General features: G+C 46.5%; 1 protein-coding gene across 4 annotated transcripts in view; it reads right to left on the reverse strand.

Annotated features, from left to right (window-relative positions):
* BANP (BTG3 associated nuclear protein) overlaps window positions 1-15,660 on the reverse strand; it is a 121,534-nt gene extending 105,874 nt beyond the window's left edge. For all 4 annotated transcript variants that reach the window (XM_062499821.1, XM_062499822.1, XM_062499820.1 and 1 more), the window contains exons 1-4: window positions 15,577-15,660; window positions 4,726-4,851; window positions 3,798-3,895; window positions 2,393-2,592 (exon numbers count right to left, since the gene is read on the reverse strand). In XM_062499821.1, coding sequence (XP_062355805.1) covers window positions 2,393-2,592; window positions 3,798-3,895; window positions 4,726-4,795 — 368 coding nt within the window. In that variant the 5' untranslated portion in view covers window positions 4,796-4,851; window positions 15,577-15,660. The remainder of the gene's footprint in view (window positions 1-2,392; window positions 2,593-3,797; window positions 3,896-4,725; window positions 4,852-15,576) is intronic.
* Window positions 15,661-20,828: the final 5,168 nt, after the last annotated feature.

Here is a 20,828-nt window from a genome sequence, read left to right on the forward strand (position 1 = left end):
CTCTATACTTTTTATCAATTAGCCACAAATGCACACGGAACAGAACCAGATGTCTGTGGTCTGTATTTTACCTGTAGCAAAAAATGGATCCAGGAAAATACCTGAGCTCCATTTACCTCTGGATTTTCTCCTTTTATATCTGAACACCTCCAGCCTGGCCTTGGACACTTCCAGGGATCCAGGGGCAGCCACAGCTTCTCTGGGCACCCTGTGCCAGGGCCTGCCCACCCTCACAGGGAACAATTCCTTCCCAATATCCCATCCAGCCCTGCCCTCTGGCAGGGGAAGCCATTCCCTGTGTCCTGTCCCTCCAGCCCTTGTCCAAAGTCCCTCTCCATCTTTCTTGTTGGCTCTTTCAGGTCCCAGAAGACTGCAATAAGATCACCCTGAAGCTTTTCCAGGCTGGACAATCCCAGCTCTCCCAGCCTTTGCTCCCAGCAGAGCTGCTCCATCCCTGGGACCATCCTGGAGCCTCCTCTGGGCTCTCTCCCTGTGCTGTCCCAGGGCTGGGGTCTCACCTGAGGGGCAGCAGCATGGCCAGCCCCCCACCCACCAGCACCCCCAGCTCATGGATTCCCACAGGCCAATTCTCGAGGTATTTCCTGGATTTATTCCCATTTTTCCCAAGAGCTGCTCTCCGGGCACTGCAGCACCGTGTTCCCTGGCAGCCCTTAATAACCAGAGCTTTGTGTTACAGCAGCAAACCCAGCACGACTTTGGGGGCAGGAGAAGGAGGATCCCATTCCTATGGAGAATCTGAAAATCCCTATCCCAAATTTATGGGAAGCTCTGCCTTCTGTGGTGTATGGGGGAGAGGGAAGGACACAGAGCTGGTCTGATGGAGCAGCCTTTAATTGGAAACAATCAACAAGTGATAAAGGGATTTATGGATGAAAGACAGGGAATTCAGGGAAACATTCTGTGCAACTGGAGTGTCCCCAGTGCCAAATTAAACACATCCAGCCCTATTTTCTCTCGAGTCCCACAGGCCACAGTCTGCTCCAGAACAAAAAGCCCTCAGTGCTCTCCTGGCACCACACCTTTGATAACTTCAGACCAACAGCAACAAATATTTGGGGCAGAGATTGCTGCTGTCTTCAAGAGTTCTATCTAAATGATGGTCAGACTGGCTGAGGAGCTGTCAGCAAATATTTGTAACCCAAACCAAAAGATGAAGCACCATCAACAGCCAGGACAGATTTCTGATGGCCGCAGAGATTTAAAAACAAACCAAATCAAAACAAGCAGCTCAGGTCTCACAAATCACTTCAGAAACTCAAAACAGTACAATTTACAGAGGAAAGCATTCACTGAGCACGAATTAATAGGGTCCCACAGGGGCCACGGGTTCCTGAAAAGATTTCTGAGGCCTTTTGTGCACAAACCACAGTGAAAAGTTCAGCTCACGCACCAGAACTTGAAGATGTCTAAATTAACAATTAAAAAAAAAAAATCAGCCCACATTTCAAAAAGATTCTTGAAGAAACAATTATGGAAAAAAGAGTATTTAGCAAAAACCCCGGTGTAAAACTCTATGATCCAAGTCCTTATTCCATGTACTTTGTATCTGCTATTACACAACTCAGCCATAATTAATCTTTTCAGGGTATGAAGCCCTCAAAAGCAGAGGTAAAAGCAGACACAGCACCTGCTTAAAAGAAAAATTAAATGCCTGCACACCTTTGTAATGGAGAATAAAAAGTTATTTAGAGAAGTATGAAGTGTTTTCCAGCTATAAAAAAATATATGAAAAAGGGGGAAGAAGTGTTAGAGAAAAGAGTCTTTTGTTAAGCAGATTTCTCTGGCTGGGATCACCTCGATGATAAGATGACAGACACATCAAGATTTAGGTATTTAAAAACACATTAGGGGAGTGAGACACAAAGGGACTGCAGGTCAAGCCTGCTCTTTCAGCAAAGTGCATTAGATTATTCAACAGATTTTCCATCTCCAGCTTCTAACTCCAAAATAAGCAGAGGTACTTTTCTAGCAGCATTCTTTAGCAAACAAGCTCATAAAACACACCCCATTGTGCTCCTGGTGAAGAGAAGTAAAATGAGAAGCAATTACAACGATGATGGACTCATTAAGTCAAAACAGCTATAAATAAAAGCAGAGCAAGTCTCAAAAACCTGTCTGAAAGAGCTGCTGAGGCTTTTCCAGGGGATGGATGAAGGAGTCTGGTTTGAGTCAGGATGAAATGTGGGGAGAGCTGCAAACTGTCCCTGGACCAGCATCTGCTTCTGAGTAACACAAAACTGCTGCAAGAATTACCTCCAGGATAAATGAATTCTACCTCCACCAGCAACCTCTTGCCAGCTGTGCAGAGAGGAGGAAATGCCCAAATCCTGGATTTAGGGGGTTTTTTTTCAGGGCAGTGCTGTGTCCTTACCATCGGACTTTATTGCAGGTCTGGGTGGCGCCCAGCGGGGACCCGGCCACCATGGGCACCTGGATGGGGCTGTGCTGCTTGTTCATCACCAGGTCCAGCTTCTCCTCCAGGGATTTGCAGGTGGCCTCCAGTGCCAGCAGCTTGGCCTCGATGCTGTCCAGCCTCAGGCATATGGTCTGGTTGATGGAGTACAGGAACGACTGGGGAGGGAGAAGAACCCGGATTGAACACTCGGAGTTCATCCCCACTCCTAAGGAAGCTCCGGATAAACGTGCCTGGGAACCAATCCTAAAGGAACTTGCAGCCTGTCTGGTGACAAAATCCACCCCTGATGACATCCAGGAGCGTTTCAGCAGGCTCAGATTCTTCCAGATCTTTATTTGGGAGCCAAAAGCAGCCCGGCCAAAGCCATTTTCACCTAAGCACTTTGTCAGAATGATTTCATCCACTGCAAAATCATTTCTAATGACTTGCCAAAGCCTTCCAGCCCACATGTGAAAACAAAAGGATTATAAATCTCTGGATGCATCCTCCTGGATAAAGTCAGTAAGGTTTTTTTCCTGCCCAAACAGATAAATTGCAGTGGAAATTGTATCAACACAGAAAATCTCGGAGACAATTAATGCCACTCACTTCAGCTTCCTGCTGAACTGCAAATCAAGAAAAGCAAATAAATAAAATCTGTTTTGCTAAGCAATCTGCTTGAAAAGAAAACATATTGCACTCGGGTTCTCCTGGGAAAACAGGCCATTAGAGGGAAGAGCTGCACTCTGTGTGCTTTGCAAACAGCAGCTGTGCCATCTTGTGGCCCTGCAATCACTGAGCACCCCAAACCCTTCCTTCACAGAGCTCCAGCTCCTGGGATCACCCCAAAAAATACAGAACTACACAGCACAGTGTCCGTGGCACTGAAATACTCACCAGATACTCACACTCCAGGGCAAAAACCTACCCTAAATCCCAGCAGTGAGAACAGCAGGGTGACTGCTGAGCTCCTGAGCAGGAATTAAATATGAATTATCTATCAGGAGAATGCTGTTAGCTTCAAATAAGAACTTCAAACATGCTGAAAGTGCCTGCAAATTGTAACACAAATACATCCTCAAGTTGATCTTTTTTGGTCAACTTCATTTACTTTATCAAAAAAATGTCCCAGTACTGATGTTTTGGGTCAGTGGCATTAATTCTGGTGATATTTTATATTGCATCTGAAATTCTTGCTACTAGTTCTGCACTGGAAAATCAGACAATTATCCAGATTTTTAATTGTATGCCTAAAAATGCACAAGTATCTACAAGAATAATTCCAGTATTAGGCATAAACAGTTCCTTTTACATTGTTGTAATAACTTTCCCTACACTTAATTTGCATTAGAAATAAAACCAGGAAAGGGCATTAAATAACCTTAATAGAGGGATCCTGGCAGTTGATTTCTATCCTCTGACGTTTCAGGGCAGGTTCCACATCATCATCATCTGCTACCTCATGGTTCTCCAACACAACTGCAAAGGAGAAAAAACCAAAAAACATTGCCAGAGTTTAGAACCTAAGAGGATACAGCTCAAATTAAAACCACGGTAGGTGGAGAAAACAAAAGCATGGAAATTTAATGAAGATATTTAATGAGGTCTTTGACACTTGCTCAGGGTTTCTCTCAAATATCTGCCAGTGGTGATGGGACCAGGTTTGAGCTCCTCTACCCAGCTGAGCAAAGACTTCTGAAGCACTGGCAGGTCCCAGCTCCTCCTCCAATTCCTTGGGACCATTGCTGAGGTAAGTTTTTCATTTTCTATCAGAAAAGCAGTTTTTTGGCCTGTGTCTCTCATTTCCATTACTGTTCTTTCAGTCGTTGACTTTCAATGGCCACAGAGGACCAACACCTCAATATCTTTTCACTTAGGAAGTCAGTTTCTGAGCAAGTGATATCCAAATATTTGCTTTCACAAGTGTTTTTCAATTTTACTGTCCAAAGAATTTTAATAATGGATGAGATAAACTGTCTTGCACACAAAACAATTCCTAATGGATGGGGGACTGTTCCCATTGGAGGAAAAGCCTAACCCACAGAGAAAAACAAGATTGCAGGAACATTTCATTGTTTCTGGGGTGAGTCTGCCCCTGCACAAAAAACAAACAGGCAATAAAACCTTTAAGAGAAGAGCGAAATAAATAAAATAACCTGATCTGTAGGGTTTGGAGATATCCCAGTGAACTGTGGAAAACAAGAGACGTGGGCTTCAAGAGCACCTTTTGGAATAAAAGCCTGGTTTGGATTTTAAATAAAAGCTCAGCAGCGATTTGTAGGTAATATCTGCTGTAAATCTCTTCCTACCTGGATTATCTGGAGTCAGGTCCTCAACAGCAATCTGAACCACATCTGATAAATCGTGCTCTGACATCATTCAGAAGCAGCAGCAAAACCCCTGAGGCACCACTGCAGCTCCCCAGGCATGCACTCCTGCAAAACAGCAGCAAGGAGAAGGTTCACAGCTGTGAAAGAAATACTGCACACAGCAGCAACGCCTTCCATTTCTCATTCCCCTTCCATAAAGAAATCCAGTTCCCTAAGAGCAATGGCCAGCCTCCCAAGGGATTGTCCAGCTCACCTCACCCAGCCCTGCAGCACCTCCAAAAGAGGAAATCTTCCTGCCCGGGGCTGAGACAGGAGCTGAGCTTTCCTTGCTTTCCCTTGCACATTCCTAAGGGATAAGGAATTTTCAGGTTCAGACTCACAAAGCTCAGGAAGCCCCAAGCCACACCAGATTTGCAAGAAGTGCAAATTGTGAATCTTAACAGACCTCTAAAATCTTCCTAAACTCTGTGAGTTTCCTCACTTCTTATTACAACTAAAGCAAATCTTGATTTTTTTTTTTTCTTCAGGATGAACTTGCCTGGTTTTTCTACAGCTCAGCTCTGATTAAACCATTTTCAGGATATGGTCCTGACTTGAAAGTCAAAATGTTTCTCAGCCTTGCTTCCCTGGAATTCTCAGTCCAGGGGATTTATTAGTGTTTTAAGAGAAACCTTCAACCTGTAAAATTGAAATAAAATCACTGCAATCTCTCCTAGCTGTGTTTTCTCCCAGTTTACAAAGGGACAAGGAATACCAGGAGAACAGTGGATTTTTTTTTTTCCTTTTTTAACCTGGAGTGAAAAACACTGGAGAGATAAATGGAGATTTAACTGATGGAAATGATAATTCACCCATTAACACTGACATGGAATCAAATCCAACTATGCACAGTCATTTTCCTCTTCTACTTGAGCCCAAGAAATCCATTAAGCCGGACATGGAGAGGATGAATTTTTAGGAGAGCAGCACAACCTAGAGAAGGATTTTGAGGAGACCTCCCCATATCCCCCAATTGTTTACTCAAAATACCAGCACTGCCAGCACTGAGTCACTTGAAATTCTGCTCATGGTGAAAGACTTTTGGGCCAGCACAGAGCGTGGCAGCAAGCCCAAAAAAACCCTGGCAGTCCTTCCTTGCTTGTGGATGCCATTTTGGCAATTGGAATTTGCCATTTCTGAGAAGTCCTGGTGCCCGGCCAGGCTGAGCAGAACAAAGCAGCTGGGCTGCACTCGCTGTTCCATCCCATCGTGTCACACACGGCCTGGAACAGGGACAGCCCTGCCCTCGGCTGCAGGGGACACAGCCACCACTCCAAGCACTCAAAAAAACCCAAATCACAACAAAACCCAAGCGCTGAAAAGCTGATTTATAGAGGATTCGCTGTAATTCAAATTGATTTATGGGATTCGCTGGTGTTGCCTTGAAATCACTCGTAGCTATAAATTTCTCCTCTGAAGGAACTGCAATCATTTTGTATGAATCCACTTTAGTACTTCACATATTTAGCCCAAAAAAATCCTGAGTTTGAAGGGACCCACATGGATCACCCAACTCCCGGTCCTGCACGGACAACCCAACGATCCAACCACGTGCCTTCAAAATTCAATTAAAAAAACATTAAATTTAACCTTCCTTCCAATGATTTCCTGTTCCCAACACCCATTGTCCACATTTCATGGGTCACAGGCTGAAAGTGCTCAACTTCACCTTCAGGAATACCCAAATATTCTGCTCCAGAGCCTTGAAACAAGGGCACAACAACCAACCTACAACAGGCAGAGCAGCTACAACACACACAGAAGAATGTGTAACAGCAGTATTTATTTCCATTTAAACTAATTTTATTCCAATTTCACTAAGTCAGCCACAACTTGAGAGAAATCAGCCACAATTCTGCTGTTTCAAAGCCAGGACAGAATTCCCTTCTGCTGCCATCCTGTATCAAAACAAAGGGGAAAACAAATAAATTTTGGAAACTCTAGGATTAGGAAAGCAAGGTTCAAGGAAGCTGCAGCCACTGCAGTTATTACACCTTGAATAAAGTGTCCCTCTTCCAAATTCACCATTTCAAGTTCTAACAATAAATTGGACAGGGGGAAAAGCCTGATAAATGTAACAGGAGGAGAGTTAGAGGATTTTGTCAGCTTCAAAAAGCTTCACTCAACAAATCCAGAGTAACTTTGCCATTCTAGTTTCCACGTACTTTACTCAGTGAAGTATTTACCAGCACCTCTCACGTAAAACTCCCTTTTTCTCCAAATTTGCTCTATATTCCCCTTAATTTCCACTTCCTGTCTGAAACTCTAGCCCCCATTAAATCTAAATTAAGGGTATGTACGTTGGCATCGAGCCACCAGTGCTGAACTACTCCCAGGAACAAATTTAAAGTTATAAAAAAAAGAAATATGAACAGAAAGCCAGGAAGCTGGGGATAAACCACAGCAGGGCCAAGGAACGTGCCCACTTCTCCTCCCCCAAGCAGCACGTGGAAGTTGGATCAATACAGGAATATTTTATGGTCACTTTGCCCCTGTCTGGGTGAGGGGATGGGGAAAAAGGTTCTACCAGGCAGTGGGAAATATTCCATTAAAGGAGAACCTGGCCAGCCAGGCTCACACCAATTCCAGCCCAGAGCTTTTGGCAGATCTGTGCTGCACTTATGGACTCTCCCAGAGATTTCCAGGGGCTCCTCCAGCTCTTAAAGTCAGGAGCAGGTTCTGGCGTGTCCTGGAGGGATTTCCTCTCCCCTCCACTCCCAATTCCCTGGGTGCCTCCAAAGGGGACAGGCTGGATCCAGGAGGTTCCACAGAGCCCCTGGGACAAAACAACCCCTGGAGCTCCAGGCTGGAAAGCTGGGAAAGGACTGGGGATGCTGAACAGGAGCCCAGGTGTGCCCAGGTGGGCAAGAGGCCACTGGCACCCGGCTGGCACCAGCCCTGGCACGGCCACAGCCCCAGGGCAGGGATTGTCCCCTGGGGCACAGCTGGAATTCTGGTCAGGTTTGGGCCCCTCCAAGACACACACTGAGGGGCTGGAGCATGTCCAGGGAAGGGAATGGAGCTGGGAAGGGGCTGGAGAATTCCTGAGGGAGCTGGGAAAGGGGCTCAGCCCGGAGAAAAGGAGGCTCAGGGGGAATTTCTGGCTCTGCACAACTCCCTGACAGGAGGGGACAGCCCCAGGTCGGGCTCTGCTCCCAGGGAACAGGGACAGGAGCAGAGGGAACGGCCTCAGGCTGGGCCAGGGGAGGATCAGGGTGGACAGCAACAGGAATTTCCCCATGGAAAGGGTGCTCAGGGATTGGAAGTGCCCAGAGAGGTTTGGAGTGCCCATCCCTGGAGGTGTCCCAGGAATTCCTGGAGGTGGCACTCAGAGCTCTGGGCTGGGGACAAGGTGGGGATTGGGCACAGCTTGTGATCCTGGAGCTCTTTTCCACCCTCCATAATCAAAATCCCAGTCTCCCCAAACATTTCTAACCCCTCAGAGCCCTTGCAGGTCCTTGCCAGAGCAGCTCTGCCCCCCTTTCCCCACCCCAGACCAGACCCCACCTTGTTGCTCTGATCCAATAATCCCACCAGACACATGCTCCTGCTGGATAAATGAAACCACCACGGAAAATTATCTCGTTTCCCTTCAAAAATGGGAGCAAAATGCCTCAAGCATCCCTTTAAGCAAGTGGCTCCAGGACTGGAATAATCAGAAAAACTCATCACAGACAACTAAAGATATAAATTTAAAGCTGATTAGATAAATCACATTAAATATCTCTGCCAATACTCTTACTCAGAACTGATACACTTAACACAGAATTCAATCAGCCTTTGTTTAATTAAGTAAATTAATATTTGTAAGCAACTAAATTAAATTCACCTGAATTCCAGATTAGCTTTTCCACACACAAGTTAAATGTAATTTAATTAATCTATTTTAAAACATTAATTCCGAATAATTCTTCTGAGCAGCCCCTTGTAAACAAAGCTATTTACTGAAATATCTGATGGCTTTCCTGAGTCACAGGGCAGCATTCCAAAGTGGATAATCAAACACATCCAATGCCTTGTTAACACAGGAGAACACCCACCAAACAGAAATCTTCTCTCTCATTAATTAGCAAGGGTAAATATTATCTTTTAAAAAATCAAAACATGTTCCAAAGCTCTGTTTGGAGTGTGGAATTGCACTGCTCTGGCTGAAGCAGCTGAGCTCTCCTGGACACTTCCCAGTGCTACTGATAAATGAAAAAACTTCCCTCAGATTCCAGCTTGCACTGGGGCAAATATTCCCTGCTGGTTGTGTGGGGAAAGCTGGAAAATGACATTTCCCTCTCCCTAAGAGCCTCAAATGTTCTTCTTCTTCTTCATTCCACTTCTCCTTTCAATCAACTAAAGGCAATGCTCAAATTTCCATGCCAAAACTCTTTATACAATCACATTTGGAATCATGGAATAGTTTAGGTGGGAAGGGAACCTTGAGGATCATCCCATTCCAACCCCGACACTTCCCACCATCCCAAGTCCTGCCCAGCCTGGTCTTGGACACTTCCAGGGATGGAGCAGCCACAGCTTCTCTGGGAAATCCATCCCAGGGCCTTGCCACCCTCATTCCTTCCCAATATCCCATCCCTCCCTGCCCCCGTCCATGTAAAACCATTCCCCTCAAATGAATTTAGTTAATTGAGCCTAGCAGCTTATTTTTCTGAGCCAAAGTTCCTTACCCTGTAAAAACTCTGATTTAGTGACACTTTTCAAGGTTTTCCAAAGCAGGTGAACACAAAGCCCAGCCCTGTGACTGGAATAAATCCAGCACGGGCAGTGCTGATCTCCAGGAGGTGCACAGGGATCATGGTACAAACATCATCCACCCTCTCCAGGGAAGATGAAGAGGACGAAATACTCATTAATCTGGCTTTTATTTAAATCCCTGAGGGCTCATCCCTGCAGGCAAACAGCCCAGAGGGGCACTGAGCTGTCTCTGGACAAGGAATTACCCACTTGGGAAGCAAACTGTGGAATCCCAGCACAGGAACAGGACAGGACTGGCCCTGGGAAGTTCTTCAGGAAGAGGAATCCCCCCTCTGGCACGGCTGTGACACCTCTGGAGCATCCTGGGAACAACCTGTGGGGCAGCTCCAAGCACACCACTGGGATTTTGGGATAATTCCAGACGTGAGTTATTCCCAGCATTACAAAGCTCAGGACACAACAAGTCTCTTTTCAGCCTCCCTCTGTTACTTGCACCAATTCTCTAACCCAGAGCCTGGCTTTTCCTCCGTGATAAAATCACTTTGGTTGGCAGCTGGAACGGAGCCTTCCTGCACTAATTCCCAATTCCCAAAAAAGCCACAGCAGTGCAAATGGAACAGAATAAAAAGCAACAATTTGAGAGCATGCAGGGCTCAAAGCACCATAAACCCAAGAGCCTCCTCTGAGCCCCAGTTCTCTGCAGTCCATCACAATGTGAATTAAAATTCATTTTAGGAGGAAGAGATCAGATTCACACTTCCTTCTTACTACCCAAAACTACAAAGGAGAATAATTTCTCTTAGCATCTGTTTGGCAGTCACCCTTATCCTCAATCCACCTTAAAAAGCAAGGAAAAACATTGTGTTTCAATTAAATTTCCTAGTAAAATCACACAAATGTTTCAGTTTAACAGCTTAAAAATGAGTGCAATGGCAGACAAGCAGCTTTGATTCAACCAAAGGTTGGGAAAAATGTCTATTCTCCCCAAAAATGACAGAAATACTCCCTATCTGGGAAAACCAGCCAAAACATTCTGGAGATGGATGTATCAAATAAATACCACTCACAGAGTGATATGGTGATGGACTCCAGTGCAAGTGGTAAAATTCAGATAGCAACCAAAGGAAAGGGAACCGGTTGCTCCAGGAACAAAGGAACTGGAAATTTTCTGGAGTAGAAAACCTCCCAGGGAGGCAGAAATTCTCAAGTATCACCACAAAAGCTCCCATTATTATTATTGGTTTGTTGTTTTGCTTGCAGAAATATTGGTTGGGGGTTTTTCTGTTTTGTTTTTTTTGTTTTTTTTCATTCCACCTGGTACAAGGAGCTATTTTGCTTGGATGTCTTTTCCCAAGCCTGGCCCCAATCCTAACACAACACCCAACAAATAATCCAGGAATGCCTTCCCTGCTTCCCGGTGTCCTCCCAGGAGCTGAGCACAGGAACGGCAGCGGGTGGTCACAAAAACCAGCAATTCCAGCCCAAATTCCCTGTGGATCTCTGTCCAAACCCTACTGGCAGGGCAGGATGATTCCCCAGGGAGCTGGGCAGGAAATGTTCACACGTGTCCCAGCTCTGCACACACTCACACACAGAGGCCTGAATTCAATTTACAGCCATTTAATCCCACTGAACTCCAGCAGCCCACCCTCGGGGAAGGCTCCAAGTGCTTGCAGATTCCAGGCCTTAAAGCAGAGGCTGGAATTCTGCATCCCGGTGGGATTATTCCTGCCAGGGATCATTCACACCACGCACAATTTGTAGAGTTTGCTGAAAAGCAGCAAATGTGAGAGCAAACTTGCCCAGCCAGCAAAGTCTGTCCCGAACGTTTTCTTGTTTTCAGCCACTAGATGGAGGATTTTTATTGGGAAGAGCTCCAAGAATCCTGCAAGGACTTGCAGGGGAGGGTCAGGGAGGATCTCGGGGAAGGGTTCTTCCCCAGAGGGCGCTGGGCACTGCCCAGGCTCCCCAGGGAATGGGCACAGAGCTCCGGGAGCGTTTGGACAGCGCTGCCAGGGATGCCCAAAGTGGGATTTTGGCAATGTCCTGCACTGGATGATCCCTGTGGGTCCCTTCCAGCTCAGGGTATTCCGTCATCCCGGGAAATTCAAAGGACAAACTTCCAGGATTAGTTTCATCCACCTTCCACCATCCCAGGCCTGTCCAGCCTGGCCTCGGACATTTGCAGGGCTGGAGCAGCCACAGCTTTTCTGGGAATGTGAGCCAGGGCTCTCCACTCTCACAGGGAATTCATTCCCAGTATCCCACTTACCCCTGCCCTCCTTCAGCTTAGGGACATCCCGTCTTGGCCCGACACCTTACCTTTAGCAACAAAAGACAAAAATAATAATAATTTGTATTTTTTCAGGGGTTTTTTTTCCTACTATGTGCGCTGCTAGTCCTCAATACACTGGAAAAAGATTCTGATCCAGCAATTCCAGAGGAGACAAGGACAGCCCCCAGCGTTGGCACAGGCTGCTGCTACTACCAAAAAAGCAGGAAAGCCAACATCAAATGCAACCTGCTCACTCCAAAGTCTTCTAATGGATTTTCCTGCTGCAGGCATCAAGGAAAAGAAAAGAACTCCAGCTGCCAAACCAGACCTTAGCACAGCTTTAAAACAGAGAGGTATCAGAAGCTTCAAATTCTTGCCAAAAATATCAACGAAAAGAAACTGAAGAGCATCATTTCAGTAGAGAAACATGAACTGAGCAGCTCTTCAAAATGGGAATTACTTTCATAGGATCATTTAGGGTGGAAAAGAGCTCTGGGATCATGGAGTTCACCCTGTGCCCAATCCCCACCTTGACCCCAGCCCAGAGCTCTGGGTGCCACCCCCAGGAATTCCTGGGACACCTCCAGGGATGGGCACTCCAAACCTCTCTGGGCACTTCCAATCCCTGAGCACCCTTTCCATGGGGAAATTCCTGCTGCTGTCCACCCTGATCCTCCCCTGGCCCAGCCTGAGGCCGTTCCCTCTGCTCCTGTCCCTGTTCCCTGGGAGCAGAGCCCAAATCAAATTCTGAATTTTCATTTACACCACCTGATCCTGGCTTGGCAGCTCCCCTCTCTGTAGTTAAAACAAACCAAAAAAAAAAAAAAAAATTCAGCTTTAAATTCCCCACACCTTCAGTCCCGAGGGTGTTAGAGAGAATCAGGTTGGTCTGTTTGTACCTGAGGAGCAGGGATGGAAAAGGGGACTCCTCAGCTGCCATCAATTCCCTCCATTCTTCTCCATGATAAAATTCAAATTTTCAGAGGTTTCAACTGAATATATTTTTCCCTTAAGTGCTCTAAGTCAGGGGCAACAAACAGGAAGCAACATAAAATGATTCTGTTCAACAGACAACACCACAAATAATTTTATTTCAAGTCCCACATACCAAGGGTGTGATGAAGTTAAACCTTTTGTATATTATTTTTTTCAGTCTAATTGGCTGCAAAATTCAAAATTTTCCAGCACCTTTAAAAACCTAAACCTGCAAGGAAACAAGTGGTTTATGTGACTGTGAAGACATTTTATTCGTTTTACTTGAGGGGGGAAAAAAAACAAAAACAAAACAAAACAAAAAAAAAAAAAAAACCATGATGCTTCCCAATGAGAATGGATAAAAGAGAAAATAAGATTATTTCAGTTGTCAATATCTAAATATCAAGTTTCAAACTAAAGGAAATCAACCTGTGACCAAAATTTTATTGGCAAAGTCTTGCACACATAGAGAGTTTGTGGTTCTAATTCCAACCACTGGCTTTGCTCTGTCTCCTCCTAGTAATGGTTCAGTCCCAGCAATTCCAATTCCAGGGTTCCTTCAAGAAAAGGGTTGAAAACCCTGAAATTCTGATTTAAAGAAAATAAAGGAAAACCCTGGAATTCTGATTTCAAGAAATAAAGGAAAACCCTAGAATTGTCATTTTAAAAAATAAAGTAAAACCCTAGAATTCTGATTAAAAAAAAATAAAGGAAACCCCTGGAATTCTGACAAAAATAAAGCCACGCGTTGTTCCTGCACCTACAGAGATTTAGAAGTTATGGGGAAAGCTCAAGAAAAAAAAGCAGAGGCAAACTCAAGTCCTTGCAAGCAGGAGCCTCTCCCTGGAATTCCCTGGGTGTGAATCCCATGGGACACCACAACTCCTTCCCAAGCCAAGGTAAATCCAGGAGCAGCAGCTCGTTGGGATTAAGAGTTCATTCTTTCCTCACCTGATGGCCCAAAATTCCAGAAAAAGGATGTTACAAGCAGCACAGGCAGGAAAGGGGCCTTTTCCAAATTTATTTACTGGAGCACGTGCCTCTGGAAGCTGCAGAGCTGTGAGCATTGCTAATTAGCACCACGCCCTTAATGGTTTTATTCAATTACTCTGGATGTTATTCATCAATCAGTCCTTCAAGAGCACCCTAATCAACATCTGCTCCTGAAACACACAACTTTCACATGGCTGGGGGATTCAAAAAGAAAACCCGGCTGCAGAAGAGATAGCCAACTGGAAAAACAAAGTTATAAAATGCTTTTGTCTTCTGGAGAAGATGGACTGTTTCCCAAATCCAACCTCCATCTTTTTATTCTCTCGATAAATTAATTCATCTTTCCTCCTAGCATTGAAAACGGAACTACTTCCATTTAACGATGGGAAAAGGTGCTCAGGGTTTCAGCACCGGTCTTGTTATTGTGGTGCATTTCTACAAACAACTATTTCAAATATACATAATTACACATAAAAATACTTCCTAACAGAGAAAGCCCTCTGTTTCAAGAGTCACTGCTATGAAATTCAAACACTCTTATGTTCGATGTTTTAAAATCTTGGTTGAAATCTTTCAAGTTACACAAGCGTCAGGTTTGCCTCTTGAAATCTTGGTATAGACAGAGCACCACACCTCACAGAAACGGCAACAAAGTACCAAAAAACCCTCCAAAATATTATTTTAAAGCTGCTTCCACCAAAGCAATCCCTTAGTTGCTAATAACCCTTGTTTACTTCAAAAACTCTTCCCTGGAGAACTCCAAAAATAAACTGATCCATAAACTGTCCATGCCATAGCAGGATAAAATGACTATATTTGGTGAAGTACACAACTTGCCACTGTGGATGGATTTAAAAATAAAGCAACAAAAAAAAAAGGGGGGGGGGGGGAAGGAGGCAACACTTGAATTGCAAATAAGGGCATAGGGATACCGAGTGTGTAGAGAATCCTGGACCATTTGGATGGGAAGGGACTTGATAAAACTCATCTCGTTCCACCCCCTGCCATGGGCAGGGACACCTTTCAGCACACCTTTCACTGTCCCGGGTTGCTCCAAGCCCTGTCCAACCCGGCCTCGGGCACTTGCAGGGATCCAGGGGCAGCTGCAGGGAAACCTGTGCCAGATTCTCAGCACCCGCACAGGGAAGAATTCCTTCTCAATGTCCCACCTAAACCACTCTGTGTCAAACAGCTGGCTGGTACGGAGAAGAGAAAGAGCCCCGATCCTGCGATGGATGCGCCACCCCCGGCAGGCGCTAGGTGAGCACACACGGGGACGCTCCCCGGCCGTGCCCGGGCCCGGCTGCAGCAGGGTAGGGGATGGAGGAGCGCTCCCAGCCCGGCCCAGCCCGCTCCGAACACGTCCCGGGGGACAGCGGGACACCGGGCCCGGCACGGCACGGCCCGGCGAGGGGACGGCCCCCGGAGCGGAGCGGGGAACAGCCGAACCTTCGGGTGCAAGGAACCGTAAAGCTCACCCCTGCCGCGGCCGGCGACACCTTCCACCGGCCCCGGCTGCTGCAAGCCCTGTCCAGCCTGGCCTCGGACGCTGCCAGGGACGGGGCGGCCACAGCTGCTCTGGGCACCCTGTGCCAGGGCCTGAGCACCCTCTCAGGGAGAACTTCCTCCCCGACATCGAGCCACGGGTGACCCCCACGAGAGCGGTGAGGGGAGGCGGAGGGGGGCGCGCGGCCCCCCCGCCTCGGCCGCTCCCTCCCCGCCGGCTCGGGGCCCGGGGAGCGTGGCGGGAGCGCGGTGGAGTGCTCGGTGTCCCCGTGCGGGGCCGTGAGGGCGGCCAGGGGGGTGGCCGCGTAGCGGAGGCTCCCGCCCGCGGGGCGCCGCGTTACCGTGTGAGGCGGGCGCCGAGTTCTCGTGGTGTTTTGTGCGGCGGCTGCGATAATGGCGTCCTTCCTCGCGAGAGATCCGGCCCGGGGCCCCGCGCCGCGCACGCGCCGCACCCGCGCGCGCGATGCCCCCGCCCTTCCCCGCCGAGGCGCCGCAGCGGGAACCGGACTACGAATCCCAGAGGGCAGCGCGCGCGCCCCCGCCGGAGCACGCCGGGACCTGTAGTACGCGAGAGTGGCGCGGGGAGTGCCGGGAAGTGTAGTCAGGAAATTACGGAACCGCACGATGCCGGGATGGGTGAGGGTGGAAAAGAGCTCCGGGATCATCGAGTCTCACCCTGTGCCCAATCCCCACCTTGTCCCCAGCCCAGAGCTCTGAGTGCCACCTCCAGGAATTCCTGGGACACCTCCAGGGATGGGCACTCCAAATCCCTGAGCACCCTTTCCATGGGGAAATTCCTGCTGCTGTCCACCCTGATCCTCCCCTGGCCCAGCCTGAGGCCGTTCCCTCTGCTCCTGTCCCTGTTTCCTGGGAGCAGAGCCCGACCTGGGGCTGTCCCCTCCTGTCAGGGAGTTGTGCAGAGCCAGAAATTCCCCCTGAGCCTCCTTTTCTCCGGGCTGAGCCCCTTTCCCAGCTCCCTCAGGAATTCTCCATTCCCTTCCCTGCCCAAGCTCCAGCCCCTCGATGTCTGCAGCACATAGCCAGCAGAGCCTCACATTGAACATGGATCTGCACCTCCGGAGTCACTCACACCATTCCCATCCCCTGCTCCTTTCTCTGCTCCTTCCATCACATTCCTCCCTCTCTGGCAGCTGCTGGGTGCGGAGCTGGGATGAGCTGGATGTCACTGTCGCGTTAAGCAGAGCAATGTCACCGTGCCCAGAGCACAGCTGAGCAGCAGGCAGCAAGTGGGAATTTGCTAAATTAGCTCATCAGCCTCGCCCTCCTGTCACTTGGGCTCCTGTGTGTGCTGTGAGAACAGGAGGGCTGCAAGAAGGTGGGGAACGCACCATGAACCTTCTGGGGATGATAAAAATATGCTGAAAACCCCCAAAAAAGAAGCACGGAGGAAGTGTAAGCAAACGTCTCTGAAAGAGGACAAAGATTAGACGATTTTATGTCTTTATATAGCACGATGTTGCACAATAAAGACCAACCACGCTTCACTTTTCAGGTTCACCGCAGCCAGCAGTGCCTTTCAGACTTCTGCATTCAAACATTTCTTCAAGCAGATAAATAAAAATTTCTAAATGAGATGTTCCGTGGGGTTCTGCAGCGTCATGTCACAGAGCTGGTTCAGCTGTAAGTGGTTCTCCAGGCAGCTGCAGGCCAGGAAATTGCTCCCTCATGCAGGTTTGGAAGTGCTCTGCTGAGCCTGTTGATTTATTTATCGTGTTGTCCCCCTTCACAAGCAGATTAGGCAGTTCAAAGGTTAAACCACTTAGAAACTGACTTTTCACACCGGATTATTTCACGCTCTGCTGCACTGGATTTGCCCTGGAACATTTTTGCTACAGTGTTTCTGCTGGACTCAAGCACTTGCAGGTCCCAGCTGGAAGAACAGGGATACAAATATCTCTGTTACAATTAGGGATAATACAAATAAGGGCTAATACAAAAGCGATACAAATATCCCTTTCCACCTGCTGGGGGGGGGGGGGACCGCTGGAAAAAGCTTTTGCCATCCTAAACCAGCCCAATGGAAAAGCTGCCCTGTTTTCTCCTATTTTCATAATATTGCCATCATAAAGATAATTAACTGCTGTTTGCTGGAGGTGTGAGGTGCTTGTCCCCTGGAGAGTCATGAGTCATTTCCAAACACAAAAACTGTCATTGTCATAAACCAGTTACAGTGTTTACACAAAGTTAATTCATCTCAAATTAACTGCGGGAAATGCTGGTGGGATCCAGCTGATGTCTGCCACTCTGATCAGAGATAACAGCAGAATAAACAAATAAAACAATTTATCCCCAAGGGAGGCTGCAGCACCTCCTCCTGCCAGCCCACTCTGATCCTGCAGCTGAGAATCCACAATTACCTCACGCCTTGTAAGAGATTTTTCCTCTTTACCAGAGCAATGGGTTTGGATTTTTTTTGCAAACCAGGAGGCACTTCTTTTGAAAATTATGGATGACACCAATAAATAACGGAAAAATTCCTTTATTGGGGTTTATCCCGTGTTTCCTTGAGACTGCACAGCCAGAAATGACAAAGACTTCATGTAGCATAAAGCCTGACTGAAAACACTGGGAAGCAGGCAGAGGGAAAGGATCTTTCTGTTAAATCTGAAGGCCCAGATTTGGCTTTTTTTGCTTTTTTGATTCCCAGTACCAATGAGTGACTGACCAAAGGGTAATTGCTTCCTGTGCTTCACAATCTCCTGAGCTTCAGGAGCTGCCAAAACTGAGCTCCCGTGACTATTTCTGCAATAATTGAATGAAATTCAGTGTAATCCCCTTTCAGTGAATGAGGACTTCACTTTACCCTGGGACAAGTCTGCCTAAGAGCAAATGCCAAGAACAACTTGATACACTGGAAGGTTTATTCTGATTTAAACCATGATAATTTGCTCAAGTGCCTGCCTACATCAAATCCACGCTTAATTTCCTGTCCTCATATAAAAAACAACTGAGAACTTCAGGCTGCTAATATGTAATTTAGCTGCTAATATATAATTTATTTTTTTTTAATTTTACAGGAGAAAATACCCCCTGTTGCCCTGTTAGTCTGTTGTCCCAAATAAAACATGGGATTTCTTGGTTGTTTTATTTCCTCACGTTTTCATGCTCTTTTTTAATCAGTGTCTTGTATTTCATGTCTGTGCTTTGCCATGTTATGAGGAACAATTTACTTCTAGGAAGTATCCAACTTATTTCACCCTAGTCTCAGCATTCATTTACTATTTACTGTTTTCTATGGAAGTTGCTGCTTTCACATGTTTGGTGTGGATCAGGAGAGACGGACATCTCATTCATTGGTTTCTTTTTTTTTTTTTCATTTTCCCGTAGCATCAAAAGTAAAAAATTAACACACTGTGCGCACAATTTTGCAGCTGCAGTAGGAAAAGAAGGGTTGCTAAACAAAGCTTTTGTTTAAACAAGTGACAGACATCCATAATTATCCTCAGTGCTGAGCAGGAGGACACAGGGAAAAAGGGATGGGGAAGAAGTGTGCAGGGTACAGAAAACTCCAGAGTGTTTACTGGAAGAATAATTTTGTTTCCTAAGGATAAAATCCTTTATTACATCCAAGTAAAAGAGTACTTGAAGCTCCCCTGTTTATCTATTTCTTGTTGTTTGGGTTTATTCATTTTCTCTTGCAACTGAAGATGAAAACAAACCCAGCCTTACAAACACAGCCTATCCTATATTGTGATGCTTAAGGAAAAGTTACACAAAATACCTCTTTAGCCAAGAGAATATTGATATTATTTGTAAGTGTGCTGTAGCAGCATATGAGGAGAAGTTCATTTAATTTTCAGGTGGCACATCCATTTTCAATCCCCTCAGGACTGTTCTGTGATTTGTGACAAAAAACAGGGCAGCATCAAAGTGGGTTTTGCTCCTGGATGCACTTAGCTACCTCTGTATCAATGCTCTGATCTCATTCTGGTTCCTGCTGAGTAAACTCTATTTTATTCAATGAAAACACTCCTCGTTTTCATGAACAGGGATGGAAGAAAAGGCCCTGAAGCCACTCAGCAGAGAGAAAAACATCCTGACACATTCAGTCACCTCTCTGGTCAAAGTCCATAGTCCTGTAGGGTCACTTCTGCCAGCCTGAGGAACAAGGTGAGAACGGCCAGGCACCATCTCAATGTTCTCATTTATTTACAGACTCTTCCATCTCCCCGGACACATCATGGGGAAAAAAAAAAAAAAAAAAAAAAAAAAAAAAAAAAAAAAAAAAAAAAAAAAAAAAGCAGCCCTGTGTTTTCCACTTTGCCTGGCTGGGATCTTCCAGGATCACTCACAGATTCTTCTCTGCCCTTTTATCTCCCCTACCCAGATGAAATTTGCCCAGTTCTGGTCAAGTTTGCCCCAGAGCACATGTATTTGGTCAGGTGCCATTATCACCTGAGTATTTTGGGGGTGATTATCAAAGCCTGAAGGGGATTCATTCCACTGACAGATTTTAGAGGACTATACGGTTCTAAGTAGAATTTGACCATCTCCTCATTCTGGACATCCATCCATTTTTATACCTCCAAAATTATTTATAACTCAAACATTTCAGGTGTGAGAGGTAAAATAAACCAGGTGGAGGTGTCCAGCTGTGGCCAGGGTGACAGAATGTCCCTGAGCAGGATTCCACACAGCTCCACGTGGCAGGAGGGCAGGGCTGCCCTTTGGGGCACTCCAGGCAATCCAGGTCAGCTGGAACCTCATCCAGGGTAACAGGAGCAAATTCCAACCCCTGGATGGTGAAATCCTGCTTTTCCCTGCAGCCTGGGCACTGCAGAGCTCTGGAGACAGAATTTTCCCCCATTCCACGTATTCTCCAGTAGTGCACACTAGCAGGGATGAAGGTCCGTGGGCTGTACTGAGACAGAATTTTCCAGCACGTCTCAGGAATTCCCCCTGCTCAGCGCCGATGGGGACAAATCTGGAAATTTCTGTCCTGTTTGGGGACCCCGACACAAGAGACAGAATGAAACAGCAGAGGTGGTTCCCAGGCTGCTGAGCTCAGCTGGATGAAATGTCCCAGTAAAATGTGAAATTTAGAAAAAAAATTTTAAAAAACCCCACAAGCCTCCCCTCAAGTAAAATCTGCCATTGAAAGTGTGAGCCAATCCTAGAAAAATCAGGGGCAAACCCCCCAGGCATGACCTGGCTCCTATGGGGAGCCTGCACTAAGTGACATTTTTAAGCACTCCAGAGAAGTCTCCATTCCTCAGCAGCAAAATTCCCAGGCAGCTTACCACAACTGGACTGATTGTCCTGCCAATTAGACATTAATTAGGTGAGGAAAATGTTCATTATTAATTCACTTCCATGATATCTAATTACAGTAAAGCTGTAGCACTGTATTTTTTGCTGAATTACTGGGTTTTACTTACAACTGAGGCAACACTAGGGCAGGAACATCCTTCCAAGCAGGATTCCTGTGGATCAGATTCCTTGGACAAACTGCAGTGAGGCGATTTTCCCCCTGCAAGTAACACAATTAACATGAGCAATAATAACATAAAAACAAGTAAGCACTGGCAACGCTCTTGTTAAAAAAAAAAAATCCAAACAGCTATTGATCTTC

This window comes from Cinclus cinclus, chromosome 11, assembly GCF_963662255.1.
Source record: "Cinclus cinclus chromosome 11, bCinCin1.1, whole genome shotgun sequence".
NCBI lineage: Eukaryota > Metazoa > Chordata > Aves > Passeriformes > Cinclidae > Cinclus > Cinclus cinclus.